We start from the raw sequence: 20,892 nt of genomic DNA on the forward strand, positions 1-20,892 counted from the left end.
ACCCCTATATGCATACAGAAACATACAAATATGCACAACACATACTACTGCAGGGAATGGTACGGGACACCTGTAACCAATGCAGGAGCCAGCAGAACATCTGCATGACACTGACAAGGACATGGAAGTGGATTCCATGCGCAGCCTAGGCAGAAAGTATTGGACCTACCCTAGCAATGAGAAAGAAAAATGCCAGCAGTTGGAAATACTTAATGATTCCAGTCTGCTGTTTACAAAGATGTATGGGAGTGTTTGATTAAGGTATGTGTCTAGTATATCCTCACTGGGGCCAACTGTAATTAGAAAACGAATGCAAATTATGCCTAAAAAAACTTCCCCTGTGGGGAAAGTATGAACCTAAATATACCCTGTCCTATTTCAAAGTGGTATAAATAGATTAGCTGACCAAGTTGTGTTTGGACTGACAGAAGAGATAAATGTATCCTAATCTAATAAATGGATGAAACAAGCAAGTTTAATTGTCTTCAGATCAAAAGCAGAATACAGGGCTATCTTACACAGAGACTGAGATGAGGCTTTGGGCTTAATGGACATGGAATTGAGGCATTGTAAATAAATGCAGCACCAGATACGACAGAGGTACTCTTTGATCTGAAAAGCTGGTGTTTAAGGTAACAGATGTTTGGAATCAGGCTAAAGGAAGTCCTCAACTGTCTAAAACAATCAAAACAGAGAATGGTATTTAACGTGTAATCTTTTACTGCTGGTAAAACCATTACCAAAAAGTGCCGTGGCCAACAGAGTGATGTGTCTGTAGCAAGACAGGAAGGACGCAGATGAACCCTTGTTCTGCTCGGAGAACTCACAGCAGATCATTACTGCAAAATGTCTGTGGTCACAAGAAGTTCCATCATTACCCATAACAAGACCTGACAGGGGGAAACCAATCCTGTGACATCGTTGTGATTAACACTAAATAATAGCAAGGGTCCATGAAGATTTGAGTGTTCTTCCCTAGAACCACAGACAACAGTGAGATTCCCCGGCAGTCAGGAAGCAGCAGGCCATGCTAACAGCACAGCTTGCGATGGGCAGAAGGTCCATACAGGCACCTCCCAATCACCCCTGCAACACCTCTTCACCTTGGTTTAAGAGCTCTCTGACTTTTCAGGATCATGGGAGGAAAAGGGTCAGAGTTTTTTCACAGTTTAGATGGACCCCTTTTTCAAATCCAAGTAAGTGGAATGTTGTAGAAAGGCAGGATGCTGGATTTTGCACTTTCCTACCCCCTTGCCTGCATGGCAGTTCTTCTGTGCCCTGGTTCTGCAATCAGAAATTAAGTCCAAATGCCAGCCCTGCCATTCAGTAGCTGTCTGACTTTGGGCAAGGTACTAAATCTTCCCAGAACTCAATTACCTCACCTATGAGATGGAGATGAAGATAAGCAGAGTCTTTTTTCAGAGGATTAAGGGAGATGATGCACAGAAAGCTCAATGCATATTAGTGATTATTTTTATTATTTATTATTGCAAAAAAATGCCCCCCAAATGCCCAAATTATCACTTTAGCTGGCCCCATGGAATGGAACACAGGACTTCTTATCAAAATACCCTGTCTATAATGAGATAAAAAATTACAGGGTGAAGAACTATACACTCCAGAATAATATACAGGGACATACATGAAAAGTTCTGTGTTCTTCTGGAGTTTAAAGGAACTAATTCCTTAAAGTTGGATAAGCCTACATTTTGATGTGTATTCATATAAGGGTGTAAAAAAAGCTTCTGGGTGAAAAAAAATCCTATCATGATTTTAACAATGCAATTCAAAAGAGGAAATTTGACACTCATCAATGTCTCGGTGACATATATGCGCAAAACAAGCCTCGCACAGAACCCTGTTTCCCTTTTTTACATCATACGCTTCATTAATTGCACTCCAGTGATCAAGCCCATTGTGTCATGGTTCCCATCAATGGAAAGTTTCTTTTCATTTCCTTTGTTCTTCAGCAACAGTGAATAAGAACTGGCACACAGTGAGAATTCGGGACTGTCATTCCGGAGATGGCAGGTTGCGATAATTTATTACAGTCTTCAAGCCTTGCTTTAGTCACGTTAGTGTGGTGGAGGGGAAAGATTCTGGGCACTGATGTAGAGCAGACTTGTGTTCAAATCTCAGTTCTGCTGCCGTTAAGGGAGCAGGTGCCTGTGTCGGGCAGCCGAGCTCAGGTCCTGGCCTTGGGCATGTACCTGCCGATAAACCTCACTCTCCTCATCTGTAAAATGGGGTGAGTAATCACTAGCTTCAAGTGTCACTAAGAGCAGTAAAGTACATGCTATGTGCAGAGTGAGGGCCACGTAGTAGGCTCTTAACACGTGGTCACTATTACTAGTAAGCCAGGTAATTACAACAACTAAACAAGAGCTAGATGATCTCTCACAGCATCACAGCTCTCATGTTGTCTTTGGTGCTAATAAACTACCTAGGAGGCATCCCAGTGGCACTGAAAGACCTCTGTATCGACCGCAGTATCTGAAACATTTTATCTCCACGCCACATCTGGAGATGGGCTCATCTGGACTGCCTATTGGTTGCACAGTGGAGTATCTCTCTGTTCTTTAAACCTCATGGCTGATGGTTAAGGTACCGAAAGCACCTCCAAAGACATCAGTGACCGTGGGGTTTCAGGATGCCCTCAAGTTCTCTTCTGGACATGGGGGAGAGGCTTTACGTCATCTCTATGTGATGATGTGAGGCTGAATCATTTGCAGTATACCGATCAGGCTAAGGCAGCCTTCTGGGCAGGAACTGAAAGACTGAGGTCAGCTCTCGAGAACAATGAAGGAAAGACATCTAGATGCATAAGGAAGCTCATTGTGCTGGATCCCACTCACAGATTTAAGGGTTTGGTAAAGAAGCAGGTGCCCCTGATTTCAGGGGACCTTTGCATATAATACTTCCTGTGTAAGGGTACTAAGTTTTAAAGTCGCTCTGAGGAAATATGTTACTATTTTTGATATTTTAGACATTGAGTCTTCTATCCACATTCCAAATCTAGAAAGTTTAAATAGAGTAAGTCCTCCTCTCTTTCAAAATATAAAAAGATAAGGATCCTAGACAGAAGTAACTTTTTTTCCTGCCAAATGCCTGCTACCCTTAGAATATGTTATTGACCTTCTAATGGGAATATGTAAACCTTGCCAAAGATCTTTGATCTCAAAAGACTATCCAATGTTAAGTTTGTTTGGCTCCTACGGCTGCCAAAAGTCTCCCTCCTTGTGCCTCACTTTAAATCAGGCTTTTGCTCCAATTTTGTCTAATTCACTAGCTTATCAGAGATAAACTTCAAGATGTGTCATGTGAAGAATCAAGATAATCTCTAAGAAAAAAGTCCATATATCAATTAGCAGAATTCCAATGGGGACATCTTCTTGGCAGGGGTGGACTTTCTCTCAGTTCGAGGAACTATAAATTATCCTCTTTCTTTTATGACCTTGTTAATTTCAACTGAAAACATTCAGTAACAGCTGGAGGCAAAGGGCTGGTGTGGTCCCTTCCCCAAGGATTCTTGCTCTCTCTCTCTCTCTCTTTTTATCCTTTGCTCTCAAACTAGTTATGTATCTAGACTTATTCTTTGGCCCCTTATCCACTCTATGAAACAAAGATGTATTTTCTGTAGGGAACCCATAGTTAAGTAAAAGAGTGAAAAACATAATCCTATTTTATTTACTTTTGTAAACAAGTTTCTCATAGTAGCCAGTTTAGAGCCCTGAATGCAACAGGCACATTTCAACTATCTGTTGAACAAATGAAAACCACAAGCAGTGGTCTCAGTTCCAAAAGTGTCTTCTTTCCCGCTCTAATAAAGAGAAACGTAGTCACAGCTGTTCTTTCAAAGAGCCAGCTGCAACTCTTACCAGTCGGGCCTATCAAAGGAGTGACCACACCTCTTCTAGGGCGTTGGCAAATGAGCTAAGAATCTCCCAGGTGCATTAAGTATAAATACGTAAATATACAGAGATATACACGGCATGTCACTTGGGGAGTTGGAACAATTGATTTCAATATTGAAAACACCACTCACTTAGAAACTGAAATATCAGTTCCTAAACATGAAATACATTCACATGAAACTGCTAGCAGGGCTCAGTCTAACAGGGAAACATCCTCTCGGGTTCCTCTGGGAAGGGAGCTCCAGCTCACAAGCTGCAACTCATTTCATGGTGTCTCTCTTGCCGAACGTTGCTCAGGTTGGAGATTTGGGGCTTGATGGGGCAAAATGATTTATTCCCTTTCTCCACCACTTATGCATAACAACTGGGAAACAGCTAGTTATCCCTTCTTCAATCATCATAAACTTTACTTGTTTGCTGTTTTTGGAGACAACCAAGAATCAGTAATTCAACGGAAACAGATATTTTTTTAAAGGGAACTTTTATCCATTATGGATAAATATGACAGGTGCATATTTCTCTCCTCCCCACCCCCCAATTTTGATAGGTGTAGCGTACCATTCCCTGAGCAATTACAAAAATATCACTCACATGAGAAGATAGTTTGTACTTGATAACATGGTAATTATATCTGTGTCTAGCAAGCTAATGGGACTTCATTAACTAGAACAAGAAGATAAGAACCATCTAGAACTTCAGCTCATGCTGTGCCCAGATGAATCATGCCACTGGGAAGTGGCCTTTCTGACCACACAAGGTCACTGATGATTGCTATTGCGTGGGACTCTGTGTGACCCAATTGGTGCCCTGCAGTTTATGGGCTGTGCTAGGGCACAGCCGACAGAAACCCCAAAGCTCAAATCTTATTACCTTTCTGACACTTTTCATTTCATTACTTCTATGCTTTAAAATATATTCTGCTGGAGTCCCACACAGCTATACACATGCACTTTTCTTACAGAAGATATGTAAGAGCACAGTGTGTAGTGTATGCTTCAATATATTTGAGCCCAATTCACTGACACAGAGACAGCATAATAAAGATTGCTCCCAGTTGGTCACACTCAAATGACTGCCACTGTGGTCTGCCAATGACAGGGGCAAGGACTTGTTTAGCCTGAATCCATCTCAATCATTTTAGAAATGGCATTTTTAAATCTATTTTGCACATAAGGAAAAGAGTAGCCACATGGGATGGGGAAGAGAGTTCATTTGGGAAGGACCATGCTGGATATTTGGTTCTGGGAGCAAGCCATGTCACTTTCTGATACGCTTCAGGACAAGTCATGCCTACATCACATGCCTTCACCACAAGATAAAAGCACTCAAAGACCAAAAGCCAACAGCAGAGGTGCAACCACTGTGGACCTTTGAAGATGCAAAGTGTTGCAGTAACTTCTCGCAGTTGGATCATATCAATAATACCAAACTGACAGGAAGCCACCTCTACTCGAGAAAATCACAGAAGAATCTGACTTCGTAAAGAGTTCCAGACAAATACAAATACACACACACACACACACACACACACACACACAATTACAAACACAAACACATGACAGTGATTACAATCACAGAGCAAAACAACTCTAGAGAAGATGAACGAGTAGGCATCTCAATAGTATGTTTTCGACAGTACTGTCTTCGAGAAAACGACATTGGAAATATTAACCCAAAAAGTTGAAAAAAAATCTATCGATGAGGATTTGGTCATGCTTCATGCAACATAAAACAGCAGCAAAACAGGGTGAGGTCACATGGTGAAAGTTGAGATACTTCATATTAAGAAATATGCCCAAACACACTGGGAAGAAAGAAAGCCATGGTGAGTTCATCTCAATAAACAGTACTCATTCGGTAAATCAAATGCGATGATCTGGGGATGCAGTAGCAGCGTTCTAAGTCTGTACTGAGTACTGGCCCAGAGAGAAAGTACGCCAAATGTTATCATCAAAATTAGCATAAGGAAAAAGAGTTAAGTGTAAGGGCTTGGTCTCTGTTTTGTGGATAAAAGGACACAAATTCGGCTCTACACACTGGAAACCCGACACAGGGCAGAGGAGGTCACTGGGAACGTGGATGTGGTATGCAGACAAATGGTACCAAGACACATCAGGACAGGACAGAAACAGACACCAAGGGCTGGAGAGAAGCGTCCTCCTTTGTCAACTCTAATAGCATTTGTTCCCATCGGTGGTGCCGTGACTGAAAACAGGACTGGGCCTCTGTTTTTGTGTAGGTTTCCTGCAAAGAAGTTAGTGCGCCATCCAAAAGGATCAACAAATCACACAAGAAAAGCAATATGCTACTTTCAATTTTTATGGACTCTGGCTGGAGAGAGGTTCATATATAAAAATACATATATATATACATATATATGTATCTACTAGACAAGGGAATGAGATTATATATACATATACACATATATGTATAATCTCTGTCTTCCTGAATTCTTGGCAAAGGGTTAGTCCTGTGGTTAGACGTGAAGACGGAGGGTGGAAGTTGGGAGGAAAGTTAACGAAGAGAGCATACCGCTTTCGGCTTCTGCAAAACGACAAGAAAAGAATTGAAAATCAAACAATTGGATAATAAATTGACTGACACCAGAAGGATAGAAGGAATAAAACCTTTGTTTCAAATTATCTGAAGGATGTGTGTGAAAACAAGGTTTTTCAACAAAGCATGGAAACAGTATCATGGGATAACAGCAACAGAGGAGGCAGTTCACACAGGTCGGAGGCACGGGGTGGGCGTGGAAAAGAGAAGCAGGGTTCTCCGAATTTTCACACCCGATCGCTTAGGAAATGGGAGAGGAAGGGAAATGGGACATTTTTAAATGAAAAACAAAATCAAAACTATTATCTCAGGAAGGTCAGAAACTCAGTTCTTTTTAACAGGGATATTGTGTGTGAGTCCTGTGTTTTCTCGGAGGCCCGATCCACATTCCCTCCAGCACACCTTTTTCCAAAAGAACCAATGTGCTTCCACACTGAGACCAAGCCACGTTTGAGGATTAAAGCTGGCAGCTGCACACAGAAAGCCAAAACCAAGCCAAACAAGTTCTTTCCTCCCTTTTCTGAAAAAGGAAATTTGAAAAAACTATCTGTATGTATAAATCCGGCTTCGTTGAAAACATCTCAGATTGGTGAATTAATGGGAACGTCCACCAAAGAAAAGATTGTGTCTTCAGAGAAAGCTCTGAGTTATTTTTCTTAGAATGGTGACAGTGGATTCACACCGAACCATGAACAGCCTTTCTCTCTCCCTCCTCGTGACCAAAAGGTGGCAGGTGGAAGACGGCTGGTCAAGGTTCAGGGTGCAGTCCCCTGCCATGAAATCATTCCAGCATGGTGGAGAAGCGCTATTCAGGATCACTTACATCGTGACTTTTTTTTTAAGAGATGCACAGAAGTGATAAAGAGAGAACACTGAATTACACAAGGATTTACTGACTTGGCAACATGAAGAATGTCATTTGCAGAAACCCAGGATACACATTCCCCTACACAGGTACAGGTGGGTATTGGCAACAACGTGGGCAAGCCACAATCCCAGGAACATCCACCTTATCTGTTGAACGGCAAAGAGCCAAGGACTCTTGGGTTTTTTGCAAATAAGATTTTTCACTTTGCCACCACAGAGAAGGAAAATGTGTATCTGTGTAAATAGCTGTTAACGGCTACAACCATGGTCTACCATGTGGCCACCAAATCTACCATTGTGTCTTCCTTTTGGTTGATTTGGAGTTTCAGAATAGTTTAACATGTGATCAGATTGACGTTGTGAGCAATCTGATCTGGTGGTTGAGGTAACAGAGAACATTGGAATGACTGGCTTCCAATCCAGCGTTTGTTTGGTGTTTTGTTGGTCATAGAGACACGGACTGAACATTTGGGGCTTTACTGAGTCATTTACCAGGATAATGAAAACTCCTTAAATGATGATAGCAGGAACCTTCTAGTCTTGCCCTGCACTCTGCTCAGTTATTAAGGCGTATGTTGGAGGGTATCTGCGCCCTTCCCTTGGGCACCTAAAGGAAGACGTTTTAGCATAGCTAGGAAAAAAGCATGGTTGTCCTTTCAGAGGACCCAAGCCCGAGCATTTCTCAGTGAGCTCTCTTCCAAAACTATTGAAAAGAACTGGGGAGCAAAAATCATCTCTCTTATGTCTGTAATGCATACAGTACTCCGACAAAATTCCTCGTTGATGCAACGCTTCCTTCTTTCAGCGCAAACTCATATATTGACTGGGGTGTTATCTATTTCGACCAGACCCAGTCCCTCATCAGTCTGATTTGCACATAATTAAGAGCAAAATAAATAAAGAGGGCTCCTGCCTCCAAGCCCTGCTCTCCTGGCTAATTTACATGTAGCTGATATTCATGCCACATGGATTTCAGTTGCACCGGGAGAGAAACATATGGTACACAATAGGCTGCTTGTAATTTGGCTATCAAGAGAGCTGGAAACTCCCATCACGACTCTGCCCCATGCCTGCTATGAAGGAGGCCAGAGTCCACCTGCTTTTTGATCACAGCAGTAAAAATGGGTTTAAGGACAGGGTCTGTCCCTGGTTTTATACTTAGAGGGTGAAAAGTGTAAGTTGGTATGATGGGTTAGAGATCTGGATGCCTCATCCCTTTCCCCCGGAAAAATACTCTTTGGGTGCCCAGCAGTGTCTGGGATAGAAGCAGCAATGTCTACCTGAACACACCTTGAAATGTGCCTTCGAGTCAGACAGGTGTTGCATTAGGCTTCCAAACAAATAAATAATGCGTAAGAAAGAAGTGGACTGAACGTTCCCGGGCTGCACTCTTACCATCATAAACGTCAGCCAGCCGCTGGGTCACGGCAAACTTACCGGCTCTCTCGGTTGGCGGACTTGTACTCAATAGCTATCATCAGAAGCTTGAGCTTCACAAAACACAGCCTGCAATGAGACAGAGAAACCCCGCAGTCAGTGCTTCAGAACGACCAGAGCCACAGAACAAACACTGTTACGACCTTTCCATCTCCTGATGCGGTCATTACCCAAGGGACCCGCATTCTACGGTCACTGTGCCAGAGGGAGGGGGATGGGAGCCACACCTCCCCATCCTCCCCATTAAACTTGATTTCTCACAAGTGATAAGGGGCTGAATGTTCAAAGTGCAAATTGCACTCAGGTCTGGATGTCTAGACACAGACCTGAAGCAGGGATTTGTGCCTGGGGATTTATGCTGGGCCAGATTCATTAGTTACTCGGTTGGGTAGTTAACTGCAGGGGGAGGGAGGTACTTGGAGCAGCTGGACCTGTTATCTGGATTCCGTTTCGGTCTTTTGTACAAATGGCTCATACTGTTGTTCTGAGCAGACCCCTGTGCGCTCAGAATGATGGTAATATTCCTTAGCCTCCGTGATGGTAATAATCCCAGCACATGACGATGGCACTGTTACTCCTGGCTCCATCCAAGCTGTCTCACCGCATCTGCCCGGCAATGAGAGGATCTGGGCAAAGAGCTTTCTAGGGAGTGGAAACAGCAAGTGCAAGGGCCCTTAGGTAGGAAGGAAGTCGGGGTGTTTGAGGACCAGCATACAGGCCAGCGAGGCTGCAGCTGAGTGTGCAAAGTCGAGAGTGACCGTGATTAGGTCAGGGAACTAGGTGGAAACAAGATCATGAAGACTTTGCCGGCTACAACAAGGAATCTGCAGCTTATTCTAAGTGGACTGGGAGTCTCTGGGTTGCTTCTAAATAGAAAAGTGACACAATCAGATGCGCTGGACCCGTGTATGTATTGCTTGCAGGTAAGGTGGTGGTGAAGGCCTCAAGCTCTGCAACGGGAATAAGACCGATAGCTCATTCCTGCCTGGGAGGCCATGATCCCCTGTATTGCTGTAAACAGACAGTCAGATTTCAAAGGACCACTTCCATCCAGGCGTCTTTGGGCTCTCCCAGTGATTTGCAGATTTTCTGATTCCTGCCAGCAGACTCTAATGACCTGGGTTTTGTGCTGATTATGCAGTTTGCTGAAACACCAACCCACATACCCAACTACAGCTGGAAAAATGCTCTTCTTAATTTATGTTCCCTAGAGCACCACTAACACACACCCTTTCCGGGGCTGTTACCTCTGGAGCTTAAATTGTTTAAACTATCAGGTGGCTTATGCAATATTTGTTGAAACAAATTACCAGATTAAGTAACCGCTTTCTAATGTAAATAACAACTAAGTGCCAAACTCAAGGAGAAGGCTGATCTTAACTTAGCATTGATCACGAAGATGCTGATTTGCTGAAATCCTATGAGCAATGGCCACTCCGATTTGCGATTCTGGTGGTTCATGGGTTCAAGGATCTTAATAGCTTTAATGACCTGACTCTATTGGTGAGAAGGGAAGAAACAGTTCATAGTAATGGTGGATTATGTCCTCCTAGCTACTACGATATCACTTACCACTTAGATATAAAAAGAAAGGCGCTTCCTAACTCAGAAAAGTCAATAAAATCTACATGGCCTTGGGCATATTCCTTACCTAGCACAGGGCGGACCAGCACATCTGAGACCTCTTTTGTAACTTTCAAATCAATATCTAAAATTTTTCTACAGGGCCTTACAGAAGCCTCTTTTTAAGAATGCTCTGACCTAAAACAAGCCTTTGTTCACTGGCCGAAGGCACTAAGAAGAGAGGGACAGAGTGATGTAAACAAAGTGATCACAGGCAGGCCTTGGAGATATTGTGGGTTTGGTCCAGGCCACCACAATAAAGCAATTATCACAATAAAGCAAGTAAGGTGAAGTTTTTGGTTTCCCAGTGTATATGAAAGTTATGTTTACACTACAGTCTATTAGTGTGCAATAGCATTATGTCGAAAAAATCAATGAACACACCTTAATTAAAAAATACTCTATTGCTAAAAAAAACCCAAAACAATTACAATAGTAACATCAAAGATCACTGATCACAGATCACCATAACAAATATAGTAATCAAGAAAAAGTTTGAAATATTCTGAGAATTACCAAAATGTGACACAGAGACATGAAGTGAGTAAATACTGTTGGAAAAATGGCACTGATAGTGTTGCTTGAACAGGGTTGTCACAAACGTTCAATTTGTAAAAAAAAAAAAAAAAATGCAGTATCTGCAAAGTGCAAAAAAGCCAAGTGTAATAAAAAGAGGTACGCCGGTACATGCAAACAGTGCCACAACCATAGATTTTCAGACTCAGGCACTTCAAGACTGGCTGGTCCTGCCCTTCTCGTACAGATAACAGACTGAGGTCCAAAGAAGGAAAAGCGACTTGTTCAAGGTTAAATGGCCTTTATGGAGAAAGGCCAAAAGTGGAAATCAAACAACTTGTTCAAGGTTAAACAATTTTCATGTAGAAATGTCAGAAGTGGAAATCAAGTCTCTAGGCAGTATGCTACACAGATGCTTCTTATAAAAGCAAAGGAAATGAAGTGGTTGCCAGAAACCCAACATGCAGATATGTTCTGTTTGGTCAGTACAGCATTTAAGAAAAAAAAAAAAAAATCTAGAATTAGGTACCAACAGGTGATTTCATATAAAAGCGAGCTTTTCAGCTTTCCTTGATAAATCAGATACGGCCATACTGGAGCCACATTCCATATGGCTAAAAGGGACTGGACCTTCAAAGCAATTACCCCTCTGGGTGGGACACCTGCTCTCCAATGTGCCACAGTCTCGACTACCCCCTACTGTCTCGGACCTCCTCATTCTAATTCTTTGTTGCTAACTGCCTGCCCCCTATGGGCATCTAAGCTATTACTCCCTACTCTAGTTGAGTATCCTCTGGATGTCTGCGAAGTACAAATCTTGAGTAATTTACAATTTACACCGGAAACAGAACTACCTCTCTCCCTGTTTAAAATCACAGGTTTTCGTGAGTTCCTGCCACAGAGAACTGGCGAAGGTCAGGGTGCTGGGCTTAAGGCTGCAGCTCAGGCACAGCCTCTGTTGTGGTTCTGGGGGGAAGGGCAGATCAAGGTGAGTAAACAGGGAGTGGGTACGGTGGGGTGTGGTAATTACTTGTTCACTTGCCTCTCTGCCCTCTACACTGAGCTTCTTCAGGGCAAGATGTATGCTTGTCTCGCTGGTAGTTTGCAAAATGCAAGGAGTAAGCTTTCAGTAAATGCTGATTAAGTAAATGTATGAAAGAATGGGGAGCAGACTCTCATGAGTTGCTAGAATTATCCACAACAGATAAAGTGGTAAACTAGGAAAGTCTAGTTTAGGCAGAGAAAGCTTGGAAGTGAGCTAGCATCGTGAAACGACATGCTTTCTAACTTGGTGGATAGAAGCAGACAGATAGGAAAAGAAGGGCGTAGAAGGGAATAATAGCAGTGATATGCTCTGGGAATCTAATGTTTGCTTTCAATCCGCTATGACATGTGGTAAGTACAATTCTAAGATACAGACAGCGATTTCTCCTTGGAACCCTCTGCAGATCCTGTTACAAAGGATGTGCCTTTGGACTACTTAGAATTGATGTCCTGAAATTACATATTTACTTGCATCATTTACACCATTTTTCTGGTAAAGCAAAATGGGTTTTGCTCATCCAATCCTTAAAGTTATTCTTATGGCTTAAACATACACAGACCTGGGGTGGGAAAGAGAGAGGAGGCTTAGCATGAGGTAGAGTATAAGAGAGAAACAAGGTAGCTTCCACAATGTGATAAACAGGATGAAATCAGCCATAAGTTAGCAAGCATTTAATTCCTGGTTTCTAAAATAAAATGTCCCAGTATGTCCAATGCCGGAAGTTGCCACTTGTTGCAAAAGTAATTACGGGGGAATAGGAATGACTTCTTTTTTCAAGGAAAAAAAAAAAAGTTAGATTGCTTTCTTGATAATTATTAAGTAGAGGTCTACCAAATTTGACAACATTATACAAAGCCCTCTTTTTCTTTTTTTCTTTACTGCCAGCATCATCTGTTAACCACAGTAGTTTCAACCCAAATGTTCCTGAACAAAGGCTCTTAAGAATTAGAGTCCAACTGTTTCTACCTACCCAGAGGGAAATAAATTATTCTTGCTATTAAATCAGCCCCCTTGACTAGAAAGATTGCTTTCTGGTGTGAATTAAGCATAGAAACCTGTCGTGGAGTTTGCACCTTCTAATGTGTTCAGGAAGGGTATGCAAAGGTGTGGGTTGGGGCTGACTCACCTAGGAGTGAAGGGGCAAGGACAGAAGAGGCAGCTTTCACTGTGCCCCTCAAACCCAGCTCCACCCCAAAGCGCCAGCCCCTCTTCAGTTGTCCAGGGGGACCCTGGGAATGTCAGGCTGATACATGTAACCAGAGTAGATGAGGATGTAAATACTGCACATTGGGGAACCAGATCTTTAGGATCTAGGGGCTAAAATGAAAAAAAGATCCACATTTAGGAGCTTTGATTTAAAATGATAGGCTCTCAAAAATGGAAACATCTAGTTAAAGAAAACTCGAACCAGCGGGATTTGAAAGACTCAGCACCAGGAAAATGGAAGTGATTTGAAATGCCCATGAAAATGTTGTTCAGATTTCCCAGCAGCTTTCATAGAGGTGGAGTGGGAAGGCTTCAGAACACCCTCACCTTTGAACACTCATATCTCCACTCTCATAATATCTCCACTAGCACACCTAAGACACTTGAATTTCAATATAATTACATTCTTTCATATGGACAGTTAACATTTGCCCAAAATGTCAGTAAATGCATTTTTTAGCAAGCTTTGCTATTATTATTAATCAGAAACATAAAATGTAAACTGTGTGTTTGCTATGTGTATCCAGCATCAAGTGAAGCCCCAGTATTTCCCACTGGACTGCCGCCCTGACCCTTCCTGTAGAGAATTCTAGAATTGCCACTGCCTCTGTAGCCTTCGATTAAGGGTTTTCATAGATTTTATGGCCCCTGGTTTATTCACATGTGGCAGGATTATCGGTCACCTTCTGAATCCCTGTAACAGAAGTAATCATAAACGCTGTATTCCTATCTGTGTTCATATATGCTCAGTCCCAATTACAATACCCCCAAATAATGGGAGGAATAGGGCCAGTTCTTTGAGGAAAAATATGTTTTCAAGATGAGACTCAAGCTTCTCCATAAATTCTCATAAAAGGTTCATTTCTGCAGCCTGGCTAAATAAATCCACCATATAACAATAGAATCTGCTGGCTTCTTTCTGCTCCATGTTCAAATTCCGATGCCTTTCTCTAAGAACTACTGATTTCACAGAACTCAAGTTAAACTAGCTGTAGCTTTCACTGGGCAAGAGACCCAGCTTTCTCTAGGCAGCCTGAAATTTAAGTTTCCTCAAGTGGCTTCCCTGGAAAGATCGGTCCATGCCAAACAACACAGGACGAGAGCGTGATTTTCTCAATGTTTAGGGCCCTGAATGCGGGTGGATGGGGGGAAGGAGAACCATGCCCTGCAGACCCCACACTGTCTAAACCAGCACAGAAGCGTCCAGGCTTGCATTTGGGCTGGAGGGCAGAACTCCTGCCCTTTAGCGTAGGGAAGATCTGGTCAGAGTTCCTCAAGCTACCTAGGCATTAAATACTCCACATCAAATCTGAATTGTAACAGCTGCAGGGGGACACAGAGACACACAGTATTTCAAATACATCTTTTGTCCTAATCCCCTGAGCTGTAAAACCCGATACAATTAAGCATTTATATTTTGCAAGTGATGACTGACTGACTGATCTGCTCACCATGAGATTCAGGACCTGGCACGTGGCATTCTTGCAGTAGCCAAACCTGTGAACCTGTGGCTTCCTGCACTCCTCCTTCCACCTCCCTCCTCTGCCCTCACTCCCCTACCCGGAGGCAGGCGGGTACAACCTCTCGTTTGCTAGTTCTCATAATAAAAACACTACCGCTGTTTCCCCCTGAAAACACCACATGTCAAAAGAACTCTGATTTTTCTCCTTCTCCCATCTAAAGTGGAAATCAACTTGTTCTCGTTGGAAAATCTCAGAGACCTGGGTGTTGAGAGAGTTCTCTGCGGCTCCCAGCCTCCTGGTTCCCTATCCCTTACAAATCCCTCTTCCCTCTTTATTCCTTCTCTGAACCCAACCTCCATACAAGGTACAGCTCAAGTATCGCCTCTTCCAGGAAGCCTCTCCTGGCCACCCCAGCCTGCAGGGAGCTCTCAGCATCTGTCCCCCGGCTGTGTGCAACCATCACACGCTCATCAACGGGTGCTCGTCTCTCCCTGAGGATGGGTATTACTTTCTTTCACCAGACTGCAAACTCGCAGAAGGCAGCAGCTGCAGGGAAACAGGATCTTTTCCTCGGCATTTGAAAGTATTGCTATTAATCTTTTAATGAGCCTATATTTGATCATATCTAATTGCACCATGCCTGGCACACTGGCACAAATACCCCAAGCTCATTAAACAGCTAGCTGATTAACCGGCTGGTGACCGACGGCAGAATTTTCTAAAAGGTAAGAGTAAATAAAACGTGGAAATGTCACGATATATTTCTTTCTTTCTTGGTGTTTATATCATATTCAGTGGGCAGAATAGAAGGGTGGTGGGAAGAGGATAGGCAGGAGAGGGGAAAAGGGCATTAGCTGGTACTGAGAGACAAGTTCTATCATTCCGATTTTAGAGTTGAGGAAACCGGGGTGAGCACTAAGCCCAAGGTCAGGCAGCTGGTAACTATCAAAAGAAGGAGGTAGGGGGCTTCCCTGGTGGCACAATGGTTGAGAGTCCGCCTGCCGATGCAGGGGACGCGGGTTCGTGCCCTGGTCCGAGAAGATCCCACATGCCGCGGAGCGGCTGGGCCCGTGAGCCACTGAGCCTGCGTGTCTGGAGCTTGTGCTCCGCAACGGGAGAGGCCACAGCAGTGAGAGGCCCACGTACCGCAAAAAAAAAAAAAAAAAAAGAAGGAGGTAGGCAGAAATCAACTATCTTGTCCCAAATCACATATCCAGCAAGTGGGTTTGACCCCAGACCTTTGCGACTCCACAGCTCACACCACCTGACATCACACAGCATCCTACTACTTGAACCACTCAAAAACAGGACCCCTTCGTGGAAAACATAGCCTCATACCCCAGCCCCCGCCTCCTGCAGGCTTGGCTGGCACTGGCCATCTGCACCTTCCACAGTCAGCTACTGAGGAAGATGGGGTGTGGGAGGGAAAGGGAAGCGGGTGGTTTCCTGGTATTCAGAGAACAATGGGTGGCACCCTCTCTTTCAGATCCCATAGCTCCTTTGCCTTGATCTTACTGCCACACAGACCAGGGGCAAGCCAGCTATGCAAAACCAAAGGGAGATGCTCAGGAGTTACTGGCACTTAAAAGGAACACCCTAAGAGCATCCTGAGGAAGGTCCAGGCCATACCCACTATGGTGTCCATCAAGGCCAAGAGACATGTGGCTTGTTGCACCCTAAATTGTCCTTCTCTGCATTCGGTGCTTAACTGTTCTCCCCACCCTGAAATTGCTTTTACGATCCCCAGCGGAAACCTGAATGAGAGCATTAAAGGGCTCAGTACCCCCACGTCTTTTTCCTATTCTGATTTGGATTAGGCATGGGGAGTGGGGAGAGCAGTCATCAGTTTGCCTGACATGGTAGAGGGCAGACTCATTCCTATATCCATGGAGACTGCAGAATACCCTTCGTGAAGAAGCAGCAATGGAGAGGAAGCGCCCACGAAGGCCCAAATCCTAACATTAGCTTGTAAGATGTGGCCCACCTACAATTCTATGATTTGGCAAAAATCAGAAACGTTCCAGTGACTGAGCCCGAAGTCGGAATAAGAAGTTATTCCAGCCTGTGGTGTGGAGAATGGGGTTGCTGGGGGTCCCCAGTCATCAGACTGAATCAGAATCACCCCCACTCACCTACAAAAAAAATGCAGATTTGGGGGACCTACCCCAGATATTAGAATCTGGAGATGGAACCTAGAATCCTCTGTTTAATAAGCTCCCCAGGAGGCTCTTAATTAGCCAGCCTTCATCTACCACATCCTCCAAGCTGATCCCAACTGCATGAGGCCCCAGCATCGAAATCCTGGTACTGTAACTTGTCTGCTAGGTGGCTTTGGAAGGGGACACCAATGTCCTCTGAGTCTCAGTGTCCTCCTTCATAAACCAGGGATGGTAATATTCACATAATCGTCACCGGATTTTTGTGAGGATTCAGTGAGAAAATGTAAGTGAAATATTTAGAAATGATACTGCATTTTGTCTAAATTAGTTATTCCTTTTGGAACAAAGCTGCGTCTTCTGGTGATACACACGTGAAGGCCAAAGGCTGGTGCAGAGAAGCTGGTGCAAGTCTTTCCTGAGCCGGAGAAAGCGTCTCTCTGCTCGAAATTCTTAAAAAGCTCAACTTGGGGGCCTCCTGCCCCTCCTCTCTCTCCTCCTCCCGCATCTGTTCTCTTGGGAAACGACCTCAGATTGCACCCGTTAATCCTGCCCCCTCAGCTTTTCACTGAATGACTCTCCCGGCTTCTGAAAAAACTCCAATCTTTTCGGTGCGGTGATCCTACCCTGCAAGGGAGCACTCTGCCAGCCCAAGGGAAGAGCAAATTTATTTCTTTTCATGCTTCAAGACGTTACTGGCTGCATATTGTTTTAATGCCGTGCATAATTACAGAGACGGCTCTGAAAATCTGTATACTTTATCAGTGCTTTATTATACCCAGAATATTCTCCAACTCTTTTTCTTCTACGTGAACCAGCTGAAAATATATTTTGGCGTCCTTCATGTCATCTTGAAATTGAATAGCCAATTCTTACTGTAATGAAAATACTTATGCTCCAGCCTGGTGATATACAACCCTACACTCTAATTACGGCTGTGCTTTAATTAACCTGAATTGAAGAGTGTTATCATTAAACTGCTGGTAACTCTGAGTTATGGCTTTTCTTTAATTTAAAGTAGAAAACACAGATAATTAAGCCTCCAGATAATCAAATGCTTGAGGAGAGCTTCAATGTTTTGGGATGTTCCTAAATCTCATTAAGTGTCCTTTCTTTATTGATTATTCCTACCTCTGCTGTATCATTGTGTTAAACGAGTAATAGCAGTCAGTTGAACACATTTTCACTCACATCACAAGTTTTTCATGATGGTATTTTGTTTTTTGTCTTTGTATTCCGGAAGCTGTACCAAACAAACACCAAATTCTCTGACAACAAGGTATGTCTGAGGGATCTTCTCCTTCTCGGAACATGTTGTCAAGGGAAATATTTACAGACTAGTGTCCAGCTCTTGAGCCGGCTCCAAAGGGCAGAGAAGTTTCACACACCCAACGGGTCAGAGTTGGCAAACTCACACATCGAGGGGGCCAGGCTCTGATGTAAATGCAAATCTGGCCAGTTTAAGACATCAGGGAGGGGAGGCCCTTCACTAAACCCCTCCTTACAGCACACTGGAGTCCCTTAGCATTCAGTAGAAATGCAAGTCCCGTGTTGGTTCATCAGATTTTCAAAAGAGGCCAGGAATCTAGTTTTTATGTGAAGAACCACCTTTCTGAAACATTGGCGACTAACTGTTAAGAAATGAAACACCGTGTAGGACAAATACATGAGTCCAACTGACCCCACACGTATCCCAGCTGGAACTTCTAGAGGGAGCGGTTCTAACCTTCCAGGTTAAGACTCTTAAAATGAACTCACTCAGTTTCCAGAAGCAAAATAAGAGAAGTGATGGGAAAGCAGGAAGGGGGTGGGGGGAGGGACATGGACTAAGGGATTTGCAAGGCAGCACTCATGTTGACACCAATCAAGCCCAGGAGACTCAAAGACAAGGAAGGGGACTTCACATACTCCACTGCTAATGCCTGAGGTGCCACAGGACTCCTCCAGGCGTTGGCAGTTCTGCTGTGGGCTCAGGCCACATCTACATCAGACCTAAGAGGCCTCAATTGCCTTTTCATATGACCAGCTTCTAATGTAAGTCCTGAATCCTCCTGGACTTTTTATCCTAGGCAGGCCACTCTCCAAGACAGAGAAAATCCCCTGGGACAGCCTCAGTGTTCCAGGACCCAGTGCCTCGGAATGCTTAACTCCTTTCCATGGCAGAATGAGAAATAGCTCTCAAAGAAAGGAACACATGGGAGTTACAATAGGGCATCCATTTTCGGAAAATAACTCCTTCGGAATCAATTACCTATGCCCTCTTCCAGTCCATTTAGCATTTAAACTTTCGCTTCGAGACAGGGTGAGAAATCTCAGTAAACAGTCAAACCAGTTTGGATTGCTTAGGGCCTGGGCCCAGGGACAGGCAGGGTGCACCTGCTGTGCTCACTGACAGAAGTCACTGACGGGTAAACACCAAGCTACCAGGTGCCCTGGCCCCCGTCTGCTGTGCACAGAACAGCAAACTATGAGACAAAGGAACCCAAGAGCCCCCCAGGATTGTCCTCTTCAGGACGCCCTTTCCAGAAGGTGGGTTTGGTTTCCAGGCAGGTAGACAGCACAAGGGAAGAGCTCTTCTTCCTCAGCCCAGTGAGTTCCCAGGTTCCCCTGTTTCTTCCCAGTTTTTATCCATGAGACTGAGTTTACCAAATTCTTTGCTCAGTGTCCAAGTACAGGGCTTCATGTTTCAGCATTCCCAGGGAGTCTGTGTTTTCATAAGGACAAAGCGCCTGTTTGACTTACATCCAACATCTGAGCTTCTAGGTGGGGAATCTGAGGCATCGTCCTGGTGGAAGTTTCTTGGGGTCTGGGACACCTGGAGCTCCTGACGTCATACCCCTTAAATGATCACCTGTTCTACCTCGAGGGGTCGTGCAGGCTGGGGCTACCCCTTGCTCAAATCCATCTCGCTGAGCCAGTATAAGGAGATGCTAAGTCTTTTTATTGTTATAACATACCAGCTGTCCATCTCGGGGCTAAACCACTCAGGACTGTTTCAAGGTCTCTCTGTGTACATTTGGCTCCACATTGCCTCAGGAAATAGTGAAAGCACTTTGAACAGTGACTTCTCTGATGTCTTTATGATCTGACTTAATTGAAAGATTAAAATTTCTTTCATCAAGGTGCTAGCAAGATTTGGTTTTGCCCTGGTAAAATCAGAGGCATGGGTTCATGCTACCCTTCATACACGTGTCTACATCACAGGGGCGTAATTCAAGATATGCAGGAAAACTGCAGTTCATAATTCAGGTCAAATGATGAATCCAAGCCTGAGATTCTCAGGACCGGAGGGAAAGGAGAGCCAGCAGAAATCCCCAAGGAGGGGCCACATAATGACCCATCTTCCCCTTCATCACAGAAGGCTGAGCACAGGACACTTGGTAATTGTCGAGTGTCCCCACTGTGCTGGCCATAGGTGGGGTGCACTTCCTTCAAGAGACACGTTAAATGTTTTCTGAAAGCCAAAGAGCATATGGTTAATGGTCACTTACTCACAAACAGTAGGGAAGGACAGACCCACGAAGGCACTGGAGAGATATTCTGTGTACATTTCATTTGAGACTCCTTCCAAGTAGTATTTCTGCCACGTGTCTTCCTCAATCTAAGGGAGAACACAGGAGAAGGGTTTAAGATAGGATAGTAAAAGGAAAGTGGGGTTACCCCATCTGGCAAACAAATGAATGCACTGGTTGTGTCATGGCGACCTTCCTGAACAACCAGGAACATACCCCATCACCACATGAAGCTTCCATGCCCCTAAACTCACAGACTAGACGGATGTCCCCTCTAAAGCACCACTTCTTCCTAAACCTGCATGACTTCCAAGAATGTGGAGGCATGGGCACTCATCCACAATTGATAAAAATTTTTGAGAGCAATTTTTAAATTGTTATCAAAATGTACAAAAGTGCGTACTCTTTTACACAATTCCATTTTAAGTATTCATAGCAAAGAAACAGGTAGATAAGTATACACATACACATGTACAAGAACATCCTTCTTGTTCTTAGAACAAGAAATTAGAAATAACCACAAATGGTAGGTTTATACCATGGAATACAGGGAAGCAATTACAAATTATGATGAAAATGTATATATTTTCACAGAGA

The 20,892-nt window shown here is 43.8% G+C and overlaps 1 protein-coding gene across 7 annotated transcripts in view; it reads right to left on the reverse strand.

Annotated features, from left to right (window-relative positions):
• The window catches only part of KCNMA1 (potassium calcium-activated channel subfamily M alpha 1), a 747,855-nt gene that overhangs the window by 148,851 nt on the left and 578,112 nt on the right, over positions 1 to 20,892 (reverse strand). For all 7 annotated transcript variants that reach the window (XM_082673143.1, XM_082673147.1, XM_082673146.1 and 4 more), the window contains 2 exons: positions 20,275 to 20,384; positions 8,775 to 8,843 (listed from right to left, as the gene is read on the reverse strand). In XM_082673143.1, the coding sequence (XP_082529269.1) occupies positions 8,775 to 8,843; positions 20,275 to 20,384 (179 nt within the window). The remainder of the gene's footprint in view (positions 1 to 8,774; positions 8,844 to 20,274; positions 20,385 to 20,892) is intronic.

Source organism: Grampus griseus (genome assembly GCF_964374135.1).
Source record: "Grampus griseus genome assembly, chromosome: 16".
Classification (NCBI taxonomy): domain Eukaryota; kingdom Metazoa; phylum Chordata; class Mammalia; order Artiodactyla; family Delphinidae; genus Grampus; species Grampus griseus.